At 40.9% G+C, this 21,266-nt stretch overlaps 1 protein-coding gene across 3 annotated transcripts in view; it reads left to right on the top strand.

Annotated features, from left to right (window-relative positions):
• The first annotated feature begins 4,293 nt into the window (after positions 1-4,293).
• The window catches only part of fam83c (family with sequence similarity 83 member C), a 30,835-nt gene continuing 13,862 nt past the window's right edge, over positions 4,294-21,266 (top strand). Inside the window, exons 1-4 of one of the 3 annotated variants that reach the window (XM_034692738.1) lie at positions 4,294-4,337; positions 4,874-5,442; positions 11,722-11,889; positions 13,967-14,091. In XM_034692738.1, coding sequence (XP_034548629.1) covers positions 4,933-5,442; positions 11,722-11,889; positions 13,967-14,091 — 803 coding nt within the window. In that variant the 5' untranslated portion in view covers positions 4,294-4,337; positions 4,874-4,932. The other 2 variants (XM_034692820.1, XM_034692661.1) reach the window with 2 other exon arrangements.

The following is a 21,266-nucleotide window of genomic DNA, read 5'->3' as shown; positions in this document are numbered from 1 at the left end:
TCCAGTATCAGACATTAGGACAAAAAATTATGTCAGAAGAGGATTATCTAAAGAAGAAAAACTCCTTCTGCTCGATAACTTACTTCTCACTGATAAACTTTACCAGCAGAGCTCTAAACAGAGACACTTCAGGGTGAGTAAAGAATATTGACTTGGCTTTTTTTTTTAGCTGGAAATCAGACTTGAAGACAGACAATCAAATTCAGTTTAAAGAAATAAACTATGTTGTTGCTGATAATCTCATTTTACTCTGAAGGTCATGAAAAGGTATGTGTAAAGGAGTCAGACTTTATCAGCATCAGATAAAAACTTCTCGCAGTGCTTTGAATTAAATACTTAAGTACTGTAACAAACAAAGTAGAGTTACTTTTTTAACTTCGACCACTGGCTTCTCGTTATGGGATGGCACGTATGTCATGTATGTAGTCAACAGTGAGTGCCAAGTCATAAAACCATGCGCTACACTGATGCTTGATCTAACCAGTCTGTTGGTAAAATCAATAAGTCAACAGGTGGACATTTTCCCCTGACGTCAGTTTTGTGTTGCCTGCAGTTGGTGTTAAAGAGATTCAGTACACACAGAGAGGCCTGTTGTTTGAAAGAAGCTGTCCAAACAGCCCCTATCACCTTTTGTTGTTTTGACAGTGATGGTTTCTAACCGTGACCTGCTCTTGACATCAGTGACTCTGATGATTATAAGACCGTACCATGTGTTGGGTTTCTGTTTGTCTACTGTCAGATGATTTTCAAAGATATTTAAGTCCTAGACTCAGCAAGGTTTTCTAACTAACAGCTGCTGTATCATGTGGCTTTTCTTCCCTCCTGTGATGACACTTTACCTCTGTTATCAATATTGATATAGAGTTGATCATTTCGGTTTTTAAAAAATAGTTTGCTATAGTAAGATATTCATCCTCGACACATCCTGCTGTTTTCACTGTGCTTCAGGAGCAGTCCACACCTGTTGGTTGGAATCCGTTGGCGACATTTGTTCGATATCTCTTCCTCTGCTCTGACCTCCCCGGTGCTCTTGTAATGGTTTATTGTGCAATGAGCTCACAGGGGAATTAAACCATCCAGCAGCCAAACTAGGATGTGGAACAAAAGCTCTGAAAGGCTTTGATGTTCTGAGGCTCAAATACACCATTCACCTCTCTGTGTTTGATCGACCGTAACAGGAAATGTGAAAATTCTTCCCATGTATTTAAGAAAATGTAAATTTAAAATGTTAAAATCTAGGTAGAATATGTTCCTCATGTCTGGGAGATAATAGTCAAACGATGAGTCTCCCAGTATTTTTAAAGGAACAGTAAGCTCACAGGGGAGTTTCAGTCTAAAAAGTGATGTTATTTAGAAAAAAAACAGCTTTAACACACTTTTTAAGACTTTAATCTCCGTCAGTTTCTGATAATTACTAGATCCCAACATGGCAGACGAAGCTGCGTGACTGTTTGTTTCCGTTTAGGCTTTATTCCAGCGATAAGAGGCCTAAATATAAACTGGCTAAAGTCAAAATGTAGCTACCGCTCTGCCCCGACTCCTGACCCTCTTTATTATTGTGATATTTGGTCTTTATAAAGAACGAGGCTGAGAGGAAACGTCTAGAACCAGAGTGAGCTTTCAGGTGTGTTAGGACTGTAGCCGACTTGTAACATGCTACCATAGAAACGCAGAGTCCCTGGGGAGAAGAGGGGGGTTGTTTCCACACAACAGAGCCATGAGGGCAGAGAGAGCAAGAGAGAGATTCAAAGATGTGAACATGTCCCTCTGAGTGAGGAGGTGTGTGTCCACTTTAAATAATGCAAACATGAAAGTAAGTGGACGATTAAAAGTGAAGGTGAATTACTTTGTCTGACTCTTCTTCTCTTGTTTTGTGATCTTTTGTAGTACGAGTACTCCGATCTGGCTAATGAAGCCTGTGTTTAGCAGAGGGAATGGAAACAGGAGGCTGTTTGTATGTCAGAGCTCACACAGAGGGTTTATACCAGGGATGGATCCTCAGTGAAGTTAACTACTAAACATGAGTCAGCAGAGAGAGGTAATGTGATCACTTTACTACTCGAATGGAGATGACATCCTGCCTGCACTGAGACAGAGAAAGGAAGTCCACCAGATCTGCCTTCAAAATAAAAGAACAGCAAGTAGAGCAGTAAACACGAATGAATAATAGACCATTGACTGATTATTATGGGATTGTTTTATTTGTAATTTCAGACAGCCTTTCATTATAATAAAGAGGACTGTGATATAGTAGACCATTGTTAAAGGAGAATTAAGGCATGACCTGAATCATCCGTACCAGGCAGGGTTGGAAAGAGTATTACCATGTTTACTCAAATAAAAGTACAGTTAATATGATGACATTTTACTTAAGTTGAAGTAAAACTATCAGTCTGTGTCTATTAGTCTTCTACTCAAGTAACAGTAAAAAAGTATGTCATTTAAAAAGTATTTGAAGTGCAGAGTTCTTAAAGTACCACCTCCAAATTATGTAAAAGCATATATTCCTAAACTTATGAATATGTGAAGAGATTTTGTGGACACAACACCTATCCAGGTTGACATTATTGAACATTTTTGTTGCACATTTATTTTTTATCAGAGTGGCACCTTGTAGACGATTATCATGCTTCATGTCTCAGCCTGCTGAGCAATGAGGCGACTGTAAAACATCCAGTGGCTTGTTCTGATTAAATCAGGTTGTGGCTGGCTGTCAAGGTTCCTCGCTGTGGTTGGAAAGAGGTGTCAGTTTCGGAAAAGCAATGCTTCGCTGATAAGTTATCGACCTTGGGGGCATGAACCTGAGAGGATATTTTCAGCTTTACTGGAGTATTCCTCAGTGTGATTTCAGCTCAAACATGCACTCTTAATAAATTAAGCCAATGAAGAAGTGCTTAAAACTGCAGTTCCTGGAGTGTCCACTTGAGGCAACCACTTCTAAATTTAACCCTTTGACTTACAGGGACTTTTTCAACATACAGGGACTTTCTCAGCAAACCCCCTGCTGGTACCATTTCCTGTCCGCTCCATGTTACTGTTTCTCTTGGCGCCTATAATACATTAGCCAAGGGTTGTTTGTCTTTTCCCAGAGAGTAATGTAAAATTAACACATTGAAAGTGTAAGTCTCTACAGTGATGGACAAACGAGGAAATGCTAACTAAAAACTAACAATTAATAAATGTATGTGAAATGTAATGTTGTAAAAATCAGCATTATCCTCTGGTGTCTTTTCTAAACTGACCGTAACACTACTAATTCACTGATACTGTCTGCACAATGCAACAACAAGGGAATACAGGGAGCACCAGAACTTATTGTTTCCACATGAAGCACTGATCATGATGTACGTTGTGTGTCCTATAAAGGGTTTTGCTGCTTTGACTCTGCTTCCTGCTGTGATGAGATGTACGAAGGAAAAACTACAAGCTTTTTGACTGTAAAGAGATAAGCTGAATGTGCAAAAAAATACACTGTTAACAATCAGATATGCTCAATAAATAAATAAATAAAAGATGGAAAATAAATTTCAGAGAGGCTAGCATACACTGAATTTAATATTTTTTTCAACAACATTTCTCTTTAAAACTAGGAGTTCCCGAACCTTTCCAGCTAATGAACTTAAAATAACAGGGCTGTTAACACTAAATAACACTAAATATCATGATTTTATAATAATTTGAAGAACACAAAAAAAAGAATACAAGTCATCTTCATGTTTCAGCTGCTGGAGTGATAGGACTATTAAATAAACAAACACACAGGTGAGTCTCTGTGTCTGAGATTCATACTTAAAATCTAAGATACAGTACTTCTATTAACAGGTCTGCAGAGAGTTCCACATGTTGCTGTGTTTCATGGTTCTGTGAATTAACCTGTTGCTACTGATACTCTGTTAATCAAAGAAAAATGGAAAACTGATTAAACATTTTTTTATTTGCATTGTTTTATTTAAAATGTAACTACTGTTTTCGTATTTTTTTTTACAATAATTAATAAAATATGCTATTCTAAATAACTAAAATGTCCTTTTTTTGTATAAGGCATCCTGCGTGTTGGAAAATTACATCAAATTAAGAGTCAATAATTAATAAATTAAAGCGTCAATAGAAAGCTCCTCGGCTACTTCTGATCAAGGAGCCCAACAGGTGTGCGCTATAATTCTCTTTGTAAGATTTAATTCTGAAATTTTGAACCAGACGTCGAGTCTGTTGTGATTAAGTTGGCTTGACAACGGAGAGACAAAGAAGGGTAGGAGGAAGGAGGGGGGAGGAAGAGGAAGGTAAGAGGGGCGGGGCCTATCCACGTCGGAGACCAATGACAGCACAGGTGGCAACAGGTGAGCGCCTCACACGTACGCTCACACACACACAAGCACACACACACAAACACACACAAGCACACACACACTGGTGTAGGAGGAAGAGGTGGCTGCGAAGCTGAAGGGCTCCTGGGACTCAGATCCTGTATGACATGACAGGGAATTAGAGAAGCGAGGACCATTACACACCGCCTCAGAGGAAAATACTCCGGATCACTTCAGATGGATTATAATCTGAACGACGGACAGACGAGGAAGAATATCTCTCTAACAAGGACTTTTTGTAGTGTTTGAGAGCCTCAGTGGTGAGTTAGTGAGACTTTGGAGCCTTTGAATATTTCTTTTGGTGTGAGGAGATATCAGAGCAGACAGCTTCACTGTGTGTGTTTTCGCGGAGCTGAAGGGAGATTATTGATCTGCTGGGACTCTTATCTTCAGTGTGTTGTGTTGTGCTCCTCTAATGTGTTTGTAATAATGTTTATACGTGGAGAAGGAAAGGAATAGTTTGCACAATCAGAATATTTAGTTTCTTTCTCGGTCTTTTGTCTCCCTAGTTTTGTAAACCGGGGATTGGACACATTAATCCGGGGGGACTGCTGACCACACACTCACCATGATCAGCTCGGAGGGCCTGAGGCCGGCCACGTCCGGCAGAAAGCCCCTGGGCAAGCTCGCCACCCGGCTGGAGGAGGTGAAGAACCCGTGGCGGCAGGGCTCCACGCTGGAGCTGAGTCACAACGAGGCGGCCCGCCTCGCAACGGACGCGCTGCTGGAGCACGGGGAGAAGGAGTACCGCAAAGTGCTGGCCGAGGAGCGGGAGCTCAACTTTCTATCCCCGCTGGAGATCCGGTACATCACCAAGAATGCAGCCAAAGCGTTCGGACCTGAGAGCAACGGAGTCGGTCCCAACGATCCGGACTTTGGGGACGGGGACGCCGTTTCCGAGCTCACCTCCGGGACATACTTCCCCATGATGTCCGACGAGGAGCCGCCGATGCTGGAGCTCGGCTGGCCGGATTCCCCGACCAGATATGGACCGTCAGAGACGCAGATCTATTTCCAGAGGGACAAGTCCCATAACGTTAAAGACCTGATCAGGTCCCTGATCAACAAAGCCAAAAAGGTAAGAGAGCTCAAACAGGTTCATTATGTGGGTCTTTGTATTTTAATGAACACTTAAAATGAAGTTTTTCACTTTTAAAGCAGGTTTACATTGTTTATAATCAGACACATCAACCCAAGGAGCATTTTCCACATCTTCTTCTTTATAACCCATTTTTGTTGTGCAACATTGATGTGTGTTATGAAGATTATGACCCATGGACACTAATTGATCATTCATTAAATTGTGGTCAAGTGAATATTATTGTATGTAGTTGTTACAATCGAGACTTCAGGAGTCATCAGCCTCAGGTATAATGGTGCAATAGTTTCATTCAAATATGTCAGACCAGTTTGATGATGCTTCATACAAACACACACACTGCTCTTTTGTTCAACCATGTATGATTCTGAAACTTTTTCCAGTGACTGGAGTTTTTTTTTTACTGCAGCCTGAGCTGTGTTCTCAGAAAAACACTGGAAAAAGTGTTTTTAGTCTAAATGCATCGACTTCAGTAATACCTCTGTCACTATTCATCGTCACAATGTCACTGCTGAGCAGAAATAATAGACTGAAGACCATCCTCTGTGTAAAAACAACATCCTCTTAGTTTGTCTGAGTTATGTTGTTTTTAGTGTAATTGTGCAGGGTGATTCATGTGCAGTTTGTTCTGTGTTGTAGGGAGAGAAGTTCTCCGTGTTCACCTCAAATATTAGTTTAAAACATCAACATGAACGTAGGAGATATTTTTAGTCATTCGCCTGCGGCCAGTCGTGGTCCAGTATTCAAAGTAGGGAGTGGGACATTAACACCTCCAGTGCACAAACACTCAAATCATCACTTAAACATTCGTCATTCATGCAGCACCTTGAAGCGTAAATGTTTCACAGAAAATCAACAGTCTGATATGTACAGTTCAAATAAGAAATACAGTGCACACAAGCAGCAAAAATGATTCAGAGATGGGATGAAAGAAAATTAAAGATTTAACAAGATCATAACAAGATAATGATGAAGGAGAGACAATAAGAATGACTTCAAAATACTCAGTCAGAGGTTTAGAGGGGAAGACATCTTCTGAGCAACCGTTAAACCTTTGAAATAATAATGTTTCATATATGATCCATAAGACATTATTAATCAGGCTGAGAAGTTTTGATGTGTCTTTAAGGCGGAAAGTAAAATAATTTATTTGAATAAAAACTTTGTAGAAGTGATATGTAACCAAGACAAGCCAGGCCGTGGGTCTGCAAGCTGACCTGCAAAGAGAGTAGACAGACTCATACCTGGTTCACACAGCCATCCTCACATCTCTAACTCCAACATGACAACACAAGCTTATCTTGGCAAAAAATGAACTTAGTTTAAGGTCATTGGGAAACTATTTGTGCTGCTCACTCAGGTCCACTTTGTTTGTGCCCCATTTCCAGAACCATGTCAGAGCACCAACAGCAGATACAGTATTTACTCAGCACACACAGCAGAGCACACAGCTGAACGTGAGCACATGTTCACTGAAGGCATGAAAAAGGCCAACTGATTGAACACACATCCAAAAGTTATGTTTTTTTTACAACATGGGCCTTATTACTTTAATATTTATTGATATAAAAGATGAATATGTACTAAAAGTTTTGCAGTTACTCCATTAACAAAATGAGCTTTAAAGGCCTCTATATTCCTGAATAAGGTGCCTGTTCAGTGAACTTCCACCTTTAGTGCTTCTGCACACAACACAAAAATCATCATCGTCTAAAACTCTAAAGCCACACAAGAACACAAGACCATCAGCCCTGTGTCCTGTGACGAGATAGTGACTGTTTTTGTCAATGGAGTCTGGTATATCTGAAGAGAGGGATTTCATGGATGGAGGCATCTTCCCCTTTTAAAAGAAGGTCTATCTATGAAGCAGTCTGTTCCGTAACGTTGTCAGACACTTAGAAAAACATCCTGAGCCTTCCAGCAGCACAAAAACTTTAAGTGGACGTGTTTTTGGTAGGGAGCATTCGCCTGCACCAACTACACTGCAGTCATTACAGACTGTTTGTGGCTGCAGGCTGAAACCATTAACTGAATGGAGCAATTAAAAAACGTGTGCTCATTAGTCATCTGTGCAATGCATGTTAAAACAGAACCCAGGTTCAAATGTGTCCGGGGGGGATTATAAAAAACCTGCAGCCTGGAATGAGCAAAAACATCATCATCAGTGTGTTCAGGAAAACAACATGACAACAACATGTCTCACTCTCAGCTGGGTGTTTTCTGTTTTCCATCCTCCCTACCTGAGCACGTTAATTTCTTCCCCCAGTGCTTTCCGCTTGGTTTGCTTACAAACAAATGCAGCAGGCCTGAGTCCGCCCGCCGTCCCGCCCGCTGTCATGTCAGATCAGCTCTTATCTTGTCTGAGCACAGAGGCTGACAGCATGTTGCCTGCTCTGTTACTTATTGACTTAACTCAGCTCACTGATCGGAAAGAGTTTGACCCCTAATCACTGAGTTTATGGTTCCAGTCATGACCACAGACAGATAATAACACAGAGGGCCTACAGTACGAACACTGACATGTCGAAGGACTCTCAGCTCTCATTTAAGACACTCAAACTTGAAGAGACACCACCACACTCCTTCATTCTTCATTTTGTCCACTGTTGTTTTGCACGTCTTTGTTGCTTTTTATTTTAGTTGTTTGTGATTCTGAGAAGTCATTTCACAACATACTGCATTGTCTACAGACTGTCACATACTTGTTTTTCTTGACTTTGTGGTAAGTATTGACACAGAGCTTGTGTGTGAGTAGTCTTCCTGTTTATTTCTACTTGTTTACCACATATTAGTGGTCATTTTGTGCTTCTTTGTTGTTGTTTTTTCTTTATGTATTTATCTCACAGCCTCCTTTTCATCACAGCCTCTATCTTGAAACTGCTGTACTTCTCTTTGCAGACATATGGTGGTTGTTCCGCATGTTTGTGGTTGTTTTATGTCGTATGTCTCTACTCTTTCCAGTCATTTTGCATCTTATTGTTATATGCAGCTTTTATCATTTGATTTATGGTCCCCGACTGAATGTTGAAGATCAAAACCAAAACAGATGTTTAGTTTTTAATCCAAGGATGGCAACCACCACTGACAGAAGAAAGAAGTATTGACAAGTAATCAGCTCTGTCATCGACAAAGTATTAATAAATGTATGAATGTGACTTTTAAAATTTGAGTGATGGCAAACTGTCTCATGACCACATCACAGCTAATAGGAGCTGCTTTTATTGGCAGACAGTCGAGCACACGTTAGATGAGTCACTCTCCACAGACACTTCCTTGTTCTCAACGTGTAAATAGACTTGTTATATATGCACGACGGCCGAGTCGGCTGCTAATAGAATAAAACAGTGAGAGAATTCAAACCTGTTCAGTCCCTGCATAAAATACTCTCTAAATAAAAAGTGCACTCGATCGTAGAGTCAGGTTTCCCTCTGCATGATGGTAACGTAGACCACTTTCTCAGATGTTTGTGCAGTCAGCAGGTTGACGCTCTGATTAAAGCTCTACAGTCCATTGATACAGATCATCAAAAGTTGTGAGCAGAGCTGCACATTTGTTCATTTCACTGTGCATGAGCTCACTGGATACCATTCAGTTTCAGAACAATAACTTAGTGTTTTAAAATGAAGTTGAAATTTCAGAACAGTGAATGAGCTTTCATGCAACTACTGAGCTGCAGCCATAAGTGATGTCATGAACCTGTTTTATTGTTTTTTACATTCATTAAAAAAAACGTTGAGCAGAGTTTGCTTCAGGGGTTTTAAGTTTGTAGGCATGTCTCTATGTGTGCCTGTGGGCAGGAACATGTCAGTACATGAGTGTGTTTGCTCAGAGCGAGGAGTGAAGTCTTAGTGCATGTGTGTGAATATTGACGTTACATAGCATGTTCCATACAGAGGACACTTTGTTATTTTTCATTTTAAGTTTAACATTTATTGTAAAATTATAAAAAATTTAAGTTTATGTCAAAAAACTGTAAGTGACAAAGCAGACTGAAGAAAAACAATACATTAATAAGCTTTTAATGAAGCACTTATTAAACAACTTTTTTAAAGCAGACCTCTCATACTCTTTTTCACCTTTCATTATGTCAGTGTGAGAGAGGAGCTTTGCATGATTTGAAGCCCAGAAAACAAACCCCCTCTTTTCAGCCTCTGCATGAAATGCTTCATTTTGGCCGCTTTCCACAGATATAATGTTAAACACAGCTTGTTGGTGTTAGTTTTCTCTCAGCTTTGTTGTCATGGAACGACCCGAATGTTCTGGCTTTACAGAAAACATCTGAATAATAGTGGTACTTAAGCCTGTGGTTCTGGTTTTGATAGATGGAGCAGTCCTGGACAGGTTTCAGTAAAAATTGAGCTGTAACTGGCTTTTTGTTTACAAAGGAGTCATCAGTGAAGTGGCTACGCTGTGGCTGTCACAACCAAAAGAACATTTATGATAAACTTTCTGAGACATACTGAATTAACAATGTGCAGAGTGGACGAAAAAGCTCAGCAGCAAAATAGACATCCCAGTTTCTGGGTGTCCTTGTCATAATAGGACAGCAGAGCCTCAAGTCAGGTTCACAAAGATCCCAAAACAAGCTATTCAGAGACACTGGAAATCAAGTACCGAGACCACGCAAACATCTGTGCATCTCATGTTTTGAAACTTTGCCAAGGTTTAGTATGGAAATTAAATATTGTAATGTTTTATGTGTGTATTAAAATACGGTGCAGCGTAAAAAGTTTCCTTGAAGTGCTTTCCCTAACACAGCAATGAAAGAAAGAAATCATAAGGTACAAATTACGGAAAAATATGAGGTGGGAAAGAGCTACTCGAATGTCATTCATTTGAAAAATGATATTCTTTAAAAAACGGTTTAAAAAACTGTGTTGTTCGATGGTATTATAAGATTAAACTACTTAAGGAAGATCGTTCCACAATCGAAACAGCTTTATCTTGATCCAAAACTAAGGAACCAATGAAACTGTATGACAGCTGACAAGAGCAGACAGACTCCCCTTCATGTGCCCCTGCTGGTTTTTGGTGACATTTGTTAGGGAAGTTGTACTTTAAAGTAAGATATCATGCACCAACACTTAAGTTTATTTCTGAGATCCTTATTCTAAAGAAACTATCAGTTAAAACTCAGCTCACATGCTGCATTGATCCAGTTATGTGCTTTTAATATCAACAAAAAAAACCATAAATACAGAAAGTATTTCAGTTTAAGAAGTCTGAAGTCAATAAAATAATCCTGATTCATCCCTCCTCTTGAAATCAAGGGAGGAAAAGAAACCAGATCTTCGTCCCTGGTCAGCCCCCCTCTTTGGTCGGGATTATCTGCTAATGTGAGGAGTACCCAGATAAAGTGTTAAACCTCTTGAACTGTTTGCACACTGATGAATGAGTCAGAGTGGGACAGAAGGGACAGACCAGCTGACCTTGTTGCTTAGCAGCCCTAAACATTCAAGCCTCTGATACTCAAGTTAACTTACAACTGTTGAAGGCTTTTCTGTCACTGCAAAGCATCACTGCTGGTGAAAGTTGTAGCTCTACTCAAGTCCGCATTTACATGTTTCAGTAAAAATGCAAACGTGCAGATTTAGTCTACACTACATGTCACATTCAGCCTTTCACTCAGGTCACACACTGTGGGTGGACCCCGGTTTATAAAGTCCATCAGTCTGAATCTGATCTCATTCATGACATCAATGCACTGATGGTGACGTCTTTAGGTGCCAGTCTATGAATTAGAAGATGACCCGTTCTTCCACTGAGCCACAGCTGTCACAGAAGTCAGTGCTCCGACCAGCGTAGGTGTATGGTGCTCAGGAGGTGGAGGCGGTCGTGTGATCACTTGTGTGTCAGTAGTTCGATCCCTGGCTTCTCCACTCTGAGAGCACTTATGCAAGATACTGCACCCAGATATTGCTTCCTAAGGCAGGTCAAGGGGTTCTTTATAAGAATGGTTCTGATATCATAGAAAATCTCCTGCAGTTAGTGATGCAGTTATTATGAAGTCTTGACCTGTGTCTTGATGTTCTCTTTATGTGCCTGATGCAACCTTATTTAAACTTCCTGTGTCCTTAAAGTCCTGTCGTCTAAGTCATGCCCAACACTTTTATTGAGACAATAATTGCAGATCTGTGTTTCAGTTTCTGAGAAGTGCTCGCAACTCTTGCAGTGTCTCTATCATGAAGAGGCCCGAACTCATGAAATCTTCATTAAACACCACGTGCTAACGTCCCCTGTGTCCCCCTCCTCCTGCAGGTGATAGCGGTGGTGATGGACGTGTTTACAGACGTGGACCTGCTGTGTGATCTGATGGAGGCAGCCAACAAGCGCAGAGTGCCAGTCTACATCCTGCTCGACGGGAAGAACCTGGACTACTTCACAGACATGTGCTTAGCTCTGGACATTCAGAACTCACACCTGAGTGTAAGTACTGATCACACATATCATCGTAAAAGGCAGAGAAGTAAAACATCAACAGAGGCACAGAGCCCACACTGACTGACTTCAGACCAAATCGATTTTGAGCAAGCAGTGGCAGGAAAAATGTCAAGAGAGTGACAGAGAGGGAGACGATTTCATCTGTTGAGTCGATCACTCTTGTCCAGACTGAACAATCTTTACAACTTGTTGTTGTTTTGCGGTAAATTCTGGCTCAAATTCATCCTCATAACTGCCGTTGTCCCTAAACTTTTACTGTAGCGCTAACAGGAGGGAGCATTTTTGTTTGTCAAATCCTTAAGTGGATGACTGCCCCCGCACAGCTCTGATGTTAACAGGCTAAAACTGAAAATTGTAGTGGAGAAAATTAAAAACTTTAACCTAATAAACATGAATCTATCAAGCAATCTTTATTTAGCACCAAATCCAAACAAATGTTAGCTGAAGACTCTTTACAAACAGAGCAGGTTTAGACCGTACTCTATGTTCCATTATTAACAAAGACCCAACATCAAGACAGGATAAGATCCAGTCCCATCTTACAGACAGGACTCAGTCTGATCTCATCTTAATCCACCATGAGCAGAGCACTTTGCAGCATTTAGCAAGTTACAGTGTTAAGGACAAACTTCCTTATATAGGCAGAAACCTCAAGCAGCACCAGACTTATGTTAGACACACATCTGCTGAGAACGAGCTGGAGAGAGGGATAGAGGGAGATGAAAAGAGAGAGAGATGATAGTGGTGAGAAGGATGGTTGTAGTTGTAGCAGCTGGAGTCTGGCGCGTTCACAGCAGCAGGCCGTCCACGGTAGCGACTTGAAACATGAGCAGGTTAGCATTTTCAGTGTTAGCATGTCAGTGAAGCAGACTTGTCGTAAAGAGCTGTTAGCATGGAATAGTTTGCATGAAGTTATCCATTGCCCTATGGTATCACAATAAAACGCAGCAGTTAAACTCCACTCATTCTCCCTCATTAAATGCAACCAGGAATAATCTCAAACGTTCGAGTGTGACTGTGGTCTACCACAAAGTTTGTGTCTGCTTGTTTACTAGTTAAACTCGTGCTCATCCCGTGTCACCAACTTGGAAATTACTCTGCTATCAGCACCCTTGATAGCCTTGTCTTCTGCAGAGACAGAACTTAAAGTGTCACACAGTTTACCTTCAACTTTTCAGTGCATGATCCGGATGCTTTTAGTGCATTCATTTTTATATAACAGTCAGTGTAAACACACTTGTGCTCTTAATTTAAGAGTCTAAAACACAGCAAACTGAGATGCAGGGTTAGTGCTGATGTTAAACCGTGTTTCCTCATTTCAGATAGTTTTAACTGAAAACGTGTGAAGCATAAAAGAATTGTGCAACCTCAGCAGTATATCTGTGTCCACACTCGGCTCCTAGAAGTCACACTGGAGTGTTAGAGAGGAGGAATTTGGAGATTGCAGCTTGTGGCTGATGGCTGCTCAAATTTTACATTTAATGTGTGAGTGAGAGGAAGAAGAGCTCTTAGATTTGAGATGTTGGAGAGTCCTTGAACTCACCAGACATGTGTGTTTAATAAAAACGAGTACTCTTACAGCTTTACATAAAATAGTAGTGCACCTCCTGCAAAGCTTCCAGTGAAGAAATCTAGCTGGTAAAGATAGCAGCGTGGCAGGATCTTCAGATCAGAGCAGAGCTGATCAAAGCGCTCCGCCTCCTCCTCCTGTGAAAGCAGGGGTCATTTTTTATCAATGAAAGTCATTGAAAGTCAAGTCTCTGGAGTTTGATGTCAGCAAGTAACAGCATGACAGGGATTTGCATCTCTGTTATAACGTCTCTACCTGCTTAAAGGTGTGTTTCAACTGATGACTAGTTGAAAAAACTGATGACTCACTTGTCTAAAGTCCTGGATGAAAATATTTTCACTACCAAAGTGGAAAAGTTTGGGAACTAGTGGACTAATGTAACGCAGGGTGTAGCCTCTGTACCTCCTGGATAAATGTGTTCCTTATCCGCGCCTGCATGTGTGTGTGTTTCTGCTTTTTTAACGAGATGTGTTTTTGTGTGTTTTTGTGCAGAACATTCGTATTCGCAGCGTGAATGGAGACACGTACTGCACCAAGAGTGGCAAGAAATTCACCGGTCAGGTCCTGGAGAAGTTCATGATCATCGACTGTGAAGAGGTCATCGCCGGGTCCTACAGGTTAATAACACACAAACACACACACTGACTCCTCTCTCTTTCCTTCCTCTCTCAAACCATAAAATGAACGTAACGGATATTGAGGGATTCATTTCAAAAGATAGAAACTTTTGTATGCACATGTCTATTAAGAACTTTAACAAAACCCAAAACCCAGAGCAAGAACCTCAGAACATTACTTGGTGATTTTTAGACAGTGGTCTCATTTGCAGCTACAGCTTCATGTGATGACTATCAGCCCAGGAATGTGCAGATTCAATAGAATGGATATATTTCACACTTACTTTAGAAGAATGAATGTTATAGAGTATCTAAGCACAGTGTCAGCTTCTCTCAGTACACCTATGCCATTGATTGTGCACGTTTTGAGAAGATGACAGGAGTAGCTGAGGCTGAGAGGGACTGGAAAATTACAAGAAACTATGCAATATATTTCAATTTCACTCCCACACTCAATGCATCCTGGCTGATGCTAATACTGGTCATCAATAAGCATCTGTTGCCTCAGATTTTGTTGAGCTTCCCACTCTGTTGGCTCAAGTCTGCCCTAGTGTTGAGTTTTTGGAGAAGTGAATGGGTTGAATCAGTGGTGGAGCTGATCAGTGAGAGAAATGACTCTGCAGAGACGAATGAGAACAAAAGGAGTTGGAGAAAGCATGCAGGGCTTGTCTTTTGTGCTTCAACAAACAGAACGCTATTTACCAGACGCATTCTCAATAGAGGAACACTGCAGGGCGAGAGTGCTGTGTCAACGGGCAGCAAATGTTCGTCATCATAAGTACAGTTCTGTGTGTCAGCAGTTTGAAGTCACTTGGTTTCCTTTTTGAATTGAATACAGACAAGCGCCCCTGTCTGTTGCTCAAAGCCACTTCCTCTCCTGTTGAATGTTTGTGCTGGTTGGTGATTGGCTGTAGTCTCCATGAGGGCAACTTCTTGGCCCAGACACGGGCAACAGGAGGTGACACAGCAGTAGGTCTTGGTTGCAGCTAGCTCTTTGATGCCTACATGTCTCAGGGGCATTAGCCATGACACCTTGCAAGCAGGGTGAAAGAGTGTACAGGGCAACAGGCTGCAGTGTCTGACAGTGTTTATAACAATCACAGTCATGAAATATCTGTCAACTTCCCTGGAGGCTGAGGCACTCTGAATGATTTATAGTCATTACAGTTGTATTATTTCCTCTGTGGATGTGGACGGGTTTATTGACTTTTTGACGATGAATCTTTGCACTTCAAACTACAAACTTCCCACATTTCAAACTGTAAGTTTTAAGACAAAACCACAAACCTGCCTGGGGAAGTCTTTTGAAGTATTCCATGTGGGTGAATGCTGGATAATGTAGGACCCAACGTTTTTGGAGTTTAACTCATAAAAGAGAAACTTTAGGAATAGACTCATAATAACTGGTCTCCTCTGCACCAGTTTTGACCTTTGTATTATCTTTGATTGTGTAGTGACAGTCCAACAACTTTGTGAGAATCAAACAACAAAGAGGTAAAGTAAAAGACTCATAGTGGATGGGTGATATATTTTTTCAAAAGTATCACAGTTTGAAGATCTGTAGCTGTAATAAGATGTGTAGATACCATAGACTGTATAAAATATGGACGTAGTATCCGTGACGTCACCCATCTGTTTCTGTAGCGCTGTTTTGAGGCCAATCGTCGGCGGCAGCCATATTGCTGCTGTCGCCGTCGATTGTGATGTAAAGGGGCGGGCTTTAAGCCTCCTAGCCAACAGCTACAGTGTTCCCGCCTGTCAATCAAGTCAGCTGTGCCTCTCATTGGAAGACTCGTAATCTTAATATCTTCAAAATTGCCCCTTTAGATAAAAATAACCCCCCCCCTACAGTGGGTGCCAATCGAGAAATGAGCTATCCAGACTACACGTCTTTTGTACCAGACTGCAAATATGTTTATTTCTGCTATAAAGATCAGCTTTTTTGAATTGGTGTGTGTGTAGTTTCTGGTACTTCTGGAGCCAGCCTCAAGCAGATCCTTGATGAACTGCAGTTTTTCGCACTTCCGCATTGGACTCATATTTTTTGACCGGAGCTTGCCTCTTGGTAGATACATTCTTTCTTTGTGATTCAGCACTAGTGAGACAGAACTAGACGTTCAGGCTGCTGAAGTTAACGCACAGTTTGCAGCCTCACAGCAGCATCATCTGACATTTACTTTGCATCTTTCCTGACAAGCCGGATTTAGAGGAGGAAGCCAGCCAAGCTCAGGTCATATTCAGTTTGCAAATGTGCGGATAAGCCGTAGAACAATGATGGTGTTGTGTAGCGCAGTGAGTTCACTGCTACTGAGAGCAAGGAGATGTTTGTGGTATTTGAAACTGTTTGAGAATACCTGACTAATACCTGGAATTACAGCACTCAGTGAGTAGAAGAGACTGACAGGCTCTGCACAGACACGTTCAGTGTGTGCAGATTTCATAATACAGTATAAGAACATTTAGTGTGCAAACACTCATTCCATTGTGATGGAAGTTTTTCCTCCTCTGCCTGTCCTGAACCTTTTGTGTTTTTAGTTCCTCTGACTCCTCACGATGTGTCAGTTTTCAGTGCTGACAACAGAAGTGTGATCCCGTCTATCACTCAGACTAATTATGGTTTTCATTAACAAGTACTTGCTTTCACAAGTATCACTTTCTCTGCAAAATCTTTGAAAATGGACCAGAATTTAAAAAAGCAAACAAAGATTCGGGATACTTTCATAAATGTCAAACAAATAATGAAGCGCCCTTTTCATACTCACTTTCATATGCAAGTTTATAGAAGATTTCAAAACGGCTTGCCCCCAAATATCCCAAAGTTGTTAATTGAGGCAGGAGAAAGGAAGCCGCTGTGGTGACTATGTAATACTTACAGGACATCCAAGATGGCAGGCGAGCTGAATTTGATGCAACAAGGCCATCTTTTTTTTTGTAAGTAGACCGATTCACAGGAGCATACTGGGGAGCAGAGAAGCAGTTGTTTGTGTTTTTAACTTTCACTATGATAATGTTTTGGTGTTTTCTTACTGCAAAGTGAGATATGAGTTGACGTAGTGCAAAACACAAACAATGTGCTGAGGACCGGTTTTGAATCAGTCACGATCATATGGTTGCGAATCAGCAGCGCTCGTGCATGTGAGTGGGGGCATCGCTTTGGAGGTGCTCCAAGGGGAGGGGTCAGAGGGAGTCCTGGGGAATGCTACATTCAAATTCATGCTAATTTTCCGTGACTACCAACCCTAGCTTTAATGAATGAGCCACAATTATTTTATTTGTGTCTTTTGATTTGCTTTCACAAGTTAAAGCTCCTCATTGAGAATCAAAGCATTTGGAAATCTCCAACTAATTACATTACAACTAGTGAAAACTGCAGAGGAGACGCTCCACTGAAGAGTCTAAAGGGTTAACCGTTAGTCTGTCAATCCTCAGCTCAGACTGAACTCCATTTTGTTCTGCTGTTTGCTCTTTATTCCTACAGAGAGAGTGTGTGCATTTACTCTTGTTGTGTGAGCGTGTCAGTGTACGTGTGTGTGAGTGTCAGTGTGGGTGCAATGTACCAGTGAAGCTGCCAGACAAACAGTGCTGTGGGTTTTTAACAACTTAGTGTCACAAGCAAGGAGAGCTGGAGTCTCTCTTTCACTTCATGCTGTCATTAGAATATCAGTCTCAGACAGCAAACCAAAGGCCCCCGTCATTTATGAGACAGTTCTTTTAGCTTCATGAGAGAGCTGCACAGAACACATTTGCTGTATTCTCCTTTATGCATGAACTCCTGAGGATCATCTATTCGTGGCCTTACCCTTGAGATCTGCATCATATGGAAAAAAATTGATAGTCTGACAGTTTTTCTATATACAATATATTTTGTGATATTAATAAAAGACAGGAAATTATACCAGATGAGATTCAAATCAGGTCTCCCTCCTACTTTTACCACTCTAAGTCTAACCCTCTGACAGCAGCTCTGACATGGCCCCATCTAAAAAACAGACAAACTTCAGATGGAGCAAATAACCAACATAAAGACAAATAGGCAAGGAAACAGAGAAACATAGTAAAGTGAAAGGTGTGTCACAAACTGCACATCTTAATCCGCTCGTCTATCGATGTGACACTTCTCTTTGTATCTATTACGTAACTCTCTCCTCATCACTCGGAAGTCTCCAATTTGAGTCGACAGCTTCAGTGAAGTGATTTTAGGTGAATGTACAGGGCGAGGCGGGCAGGCCGGGCTGACAGCCTTCACTGATGACTGAGGAATGAAGGGCGAGGCACGGAGAAGTACCAAGCTCCTCTAACAAATTCAGTGTTGTCTAATCGTCTCAGCACACCTCTCCCTCCATCCTACACTATCTGCAAACAAACATCAGTCAATATAAAAACCTGTTAGAGATGCTGCTGTACGCGGTGATACCTGGGAGTGCCTGTCTTTTTAAGTTTCAACAGCAGAGTAGGCCTGCATTACCAGAGGCTGGTACTGATTTGCAGATAGTTCATGAATAGTGTCAAGATTTTAACTGTAAACGGGGCTCTCCATGCACGGACAACTTATATAGTCCGGAGTCAGCCGGTTGCAGGAACGTAAATATGGAAAATGACAAAAGGACCGCAGCACACTGAGATGACTCTACTCAGGCATTTGGCAAATCTGAGGAAGCGTTGTTATTAATGCACAACCTTTATGGTGACAGCAAAACCAAACACTGTTTTCCGTTGCATTTTATCACCACTCAATTACATGTGTATCATGCATGTAGACAAATAGATGCCACATTGGTGCCTTTGTGCTCACATGAGCAAATGTGGATCAAAAGACAGAGATGCTTTATTTCTGTTCAGAGTAAAAACATGTCCCATCAAACACACCTGCTTTCAAATAAATGATAGTATTTTTTTAATCATTCAAGTATTTATAAATCCCAAATTCATATGAATTTGCTCCCTGCTGTTTTATCATAACATGTTTTTAGTTTTTGCTGAATGGATCAACAATCCACAGTGTTGTTTATTAGGTGAGTTGCCTTCAGTCAAGTTCGGAGTCATGCAACAGGTACCAGCACATGGCCTCTGATGATTTCATACATGAAGCACATGTTATTCTAATGCTGTGTGGTAAGGTTTCAAACAGTTCTGTGGAAAAATCTGACTCTGAGATAAAGTTTTATAAGACAGCTTGTAAAGTGAAGATAGAACTGAGAATAAAAAAATCACCTTCTTGCCAGCTGGGTGTCATCAGGACAGAAACAAACAGTTTGATTTACATTGGAGGAGGCTTGCTCTGATCTGGTCCTCCTCAGGACATACCGGGGATTTCACTGGAGCTGAAATGTGTCAAACATATCTGAGCACTGAGTGATTTATCATGAAGGAAAGCTGTCCTGCAGGTTCCTCTCAGTTTTATTAGACTGCTGTAAAACCTGCTCACTGTTTCAGCATGCAGCTCAGCACGCCTTAAATGGCTTCAGATGATTAAGGTTCAGAAAACACCGCACACTTTTTAATGACCTCATTTGTTTTCACGCAGCAGGTGGTATCGTCCCTGCAGAGCTATTAACAGATTATTTCATAAACATGGAGGATTATAATAATGTTCTTTATAATGTGTGCAAATGAAAGCAGGTGATAAAACTGAGGGCTTTAAAGCTCCAAACACCTGCTGAGGGGAGACGCTTTTTTGAAACATACTGCTGCAAATGCTGCAAACTCATCCCAAAATACATGTCTGCAATGTCTGATTCTATTAAAGGGACAGTTTGGCTTGTTTGAAGTGTTGCATGAGGTATCAATTGCTGAAGATGAGGTCAAGCTAGCTCATTTTAACAAACTTCAACCAAAAACATTAACTTCAGTGGTTTGCATCTGTACATTTTCTACAGTCATATATCATATTGAACAACTTCTGTAGTCCAGGCTCTCACACCAGCGCTTACTTTCTTCCTAAAAGCTCCTAACATGCATTTGACTTGCAGAGTACACATTTAATATATATATATAATCATAGGAAGATAGAGCCCTGTATTAAAAGCTTTATATGTACATTTAAAGAGTCGGTTTAGTTTAACTAGTTAATGCATTCTGATCTAATCTGGCCGCTCTGTAAAGGCAATGTGCAAAATTAATTTCCCATGATGACTTTGACTCTATCATTCAAGTGATATGGCGTGGCTCCACCTGCCTCAACAACAACCTTCACTGACCCAAACTGATCGCCAAACACTTTGTCTGTGTCCTCTGATCAGGCATCATTTTCTCCTGGGCATTGATATTCCCAATGTCTGCTGCTGGCTGATAATCTGGTGACTCACTGCAGTGATTCATTTTTGTCCAGGAAGTATTAGAGGCTGATCTGCAGTTTTATCAGCTGGAGGTGTGGGGAGATCATTTACACACAGACAGCCATGTGTGTGTGCCATGTGTGTGTGTTTCATAAATTTACTACGCAATCCTCCCAATCAGAAGAGTGAGAAGATTTGTCAGCTGTGACCACCTGCACACTTTAGAGGAGATGCTTCCCACATAGTAAAGATTATTCCTCCCTGTTTACAGAGTGTTCAGAGTGGAGAGTTACAGAGCACTCAGTGAACCTGATCAACACTTTAACACTCAGTGTAAACATTTTAACATAATGATCACATCACTCTTTGTTCTCTGGAGCCTCTCTGACTTCATATTATTTATGTTTGTGTAATTACGGATACTATCATCATTATTAAAATGAATGAATGCATGCTCCATTATATCACTCTTTGTAATTCACTCTGGGGTGTCAAACTGCAAGTTCAATAGTTGGTAATATATGTGTAGAGGTGTAATGTACACTTAAAATGTAACATCTTCATATGTTATATGTGATATCATGGCAACATTACATAGAAACAGTCTGTTATTTCCCAACAGCACACTGTTGCTATGAAGAGCTGGAAATGCAGCTCTAATCACTGACTCTAGGTGGGTCCTGAATCGTAAACTTATCCTCTACTCTGTTAGTTTGATATCGTAGACTTTGTAGTAAGCTTGGACACTACTGGCCATCTCGCAGAATGCTTGATTTATGACATTGTTGCTGTCACACATTTTAAACATGCAGCTCAACACCAGCAGGAGATAAGTAATCAATAACAATGGGGGTTTCTATATTGGTTTTTAAGTGGACTTTAGACTGACTTTAGGTTCCT

The sequence above is a fragment of the Notolabrus celidotus genome, chromosome 1, assembly GCF_009762535.1.
Source record: "Notolabrus celidotus isolate fNotCel1 chromosome 1, fNotCel1.pri, whole genome shotgun sequence".
NCBI classification, from domain to species: domain Eukaryota; kingdom Metazoa; phylum Chordata; class Actinopteri; order Labriformes; family Labridae; genus Notolabrus; species Notolabrus celidotus.
The sequence above is the reverse complement of the archived record's forward strand: the minus strand, read 5'-3'. Positions and strand labels throughout refer to the sequence as shown.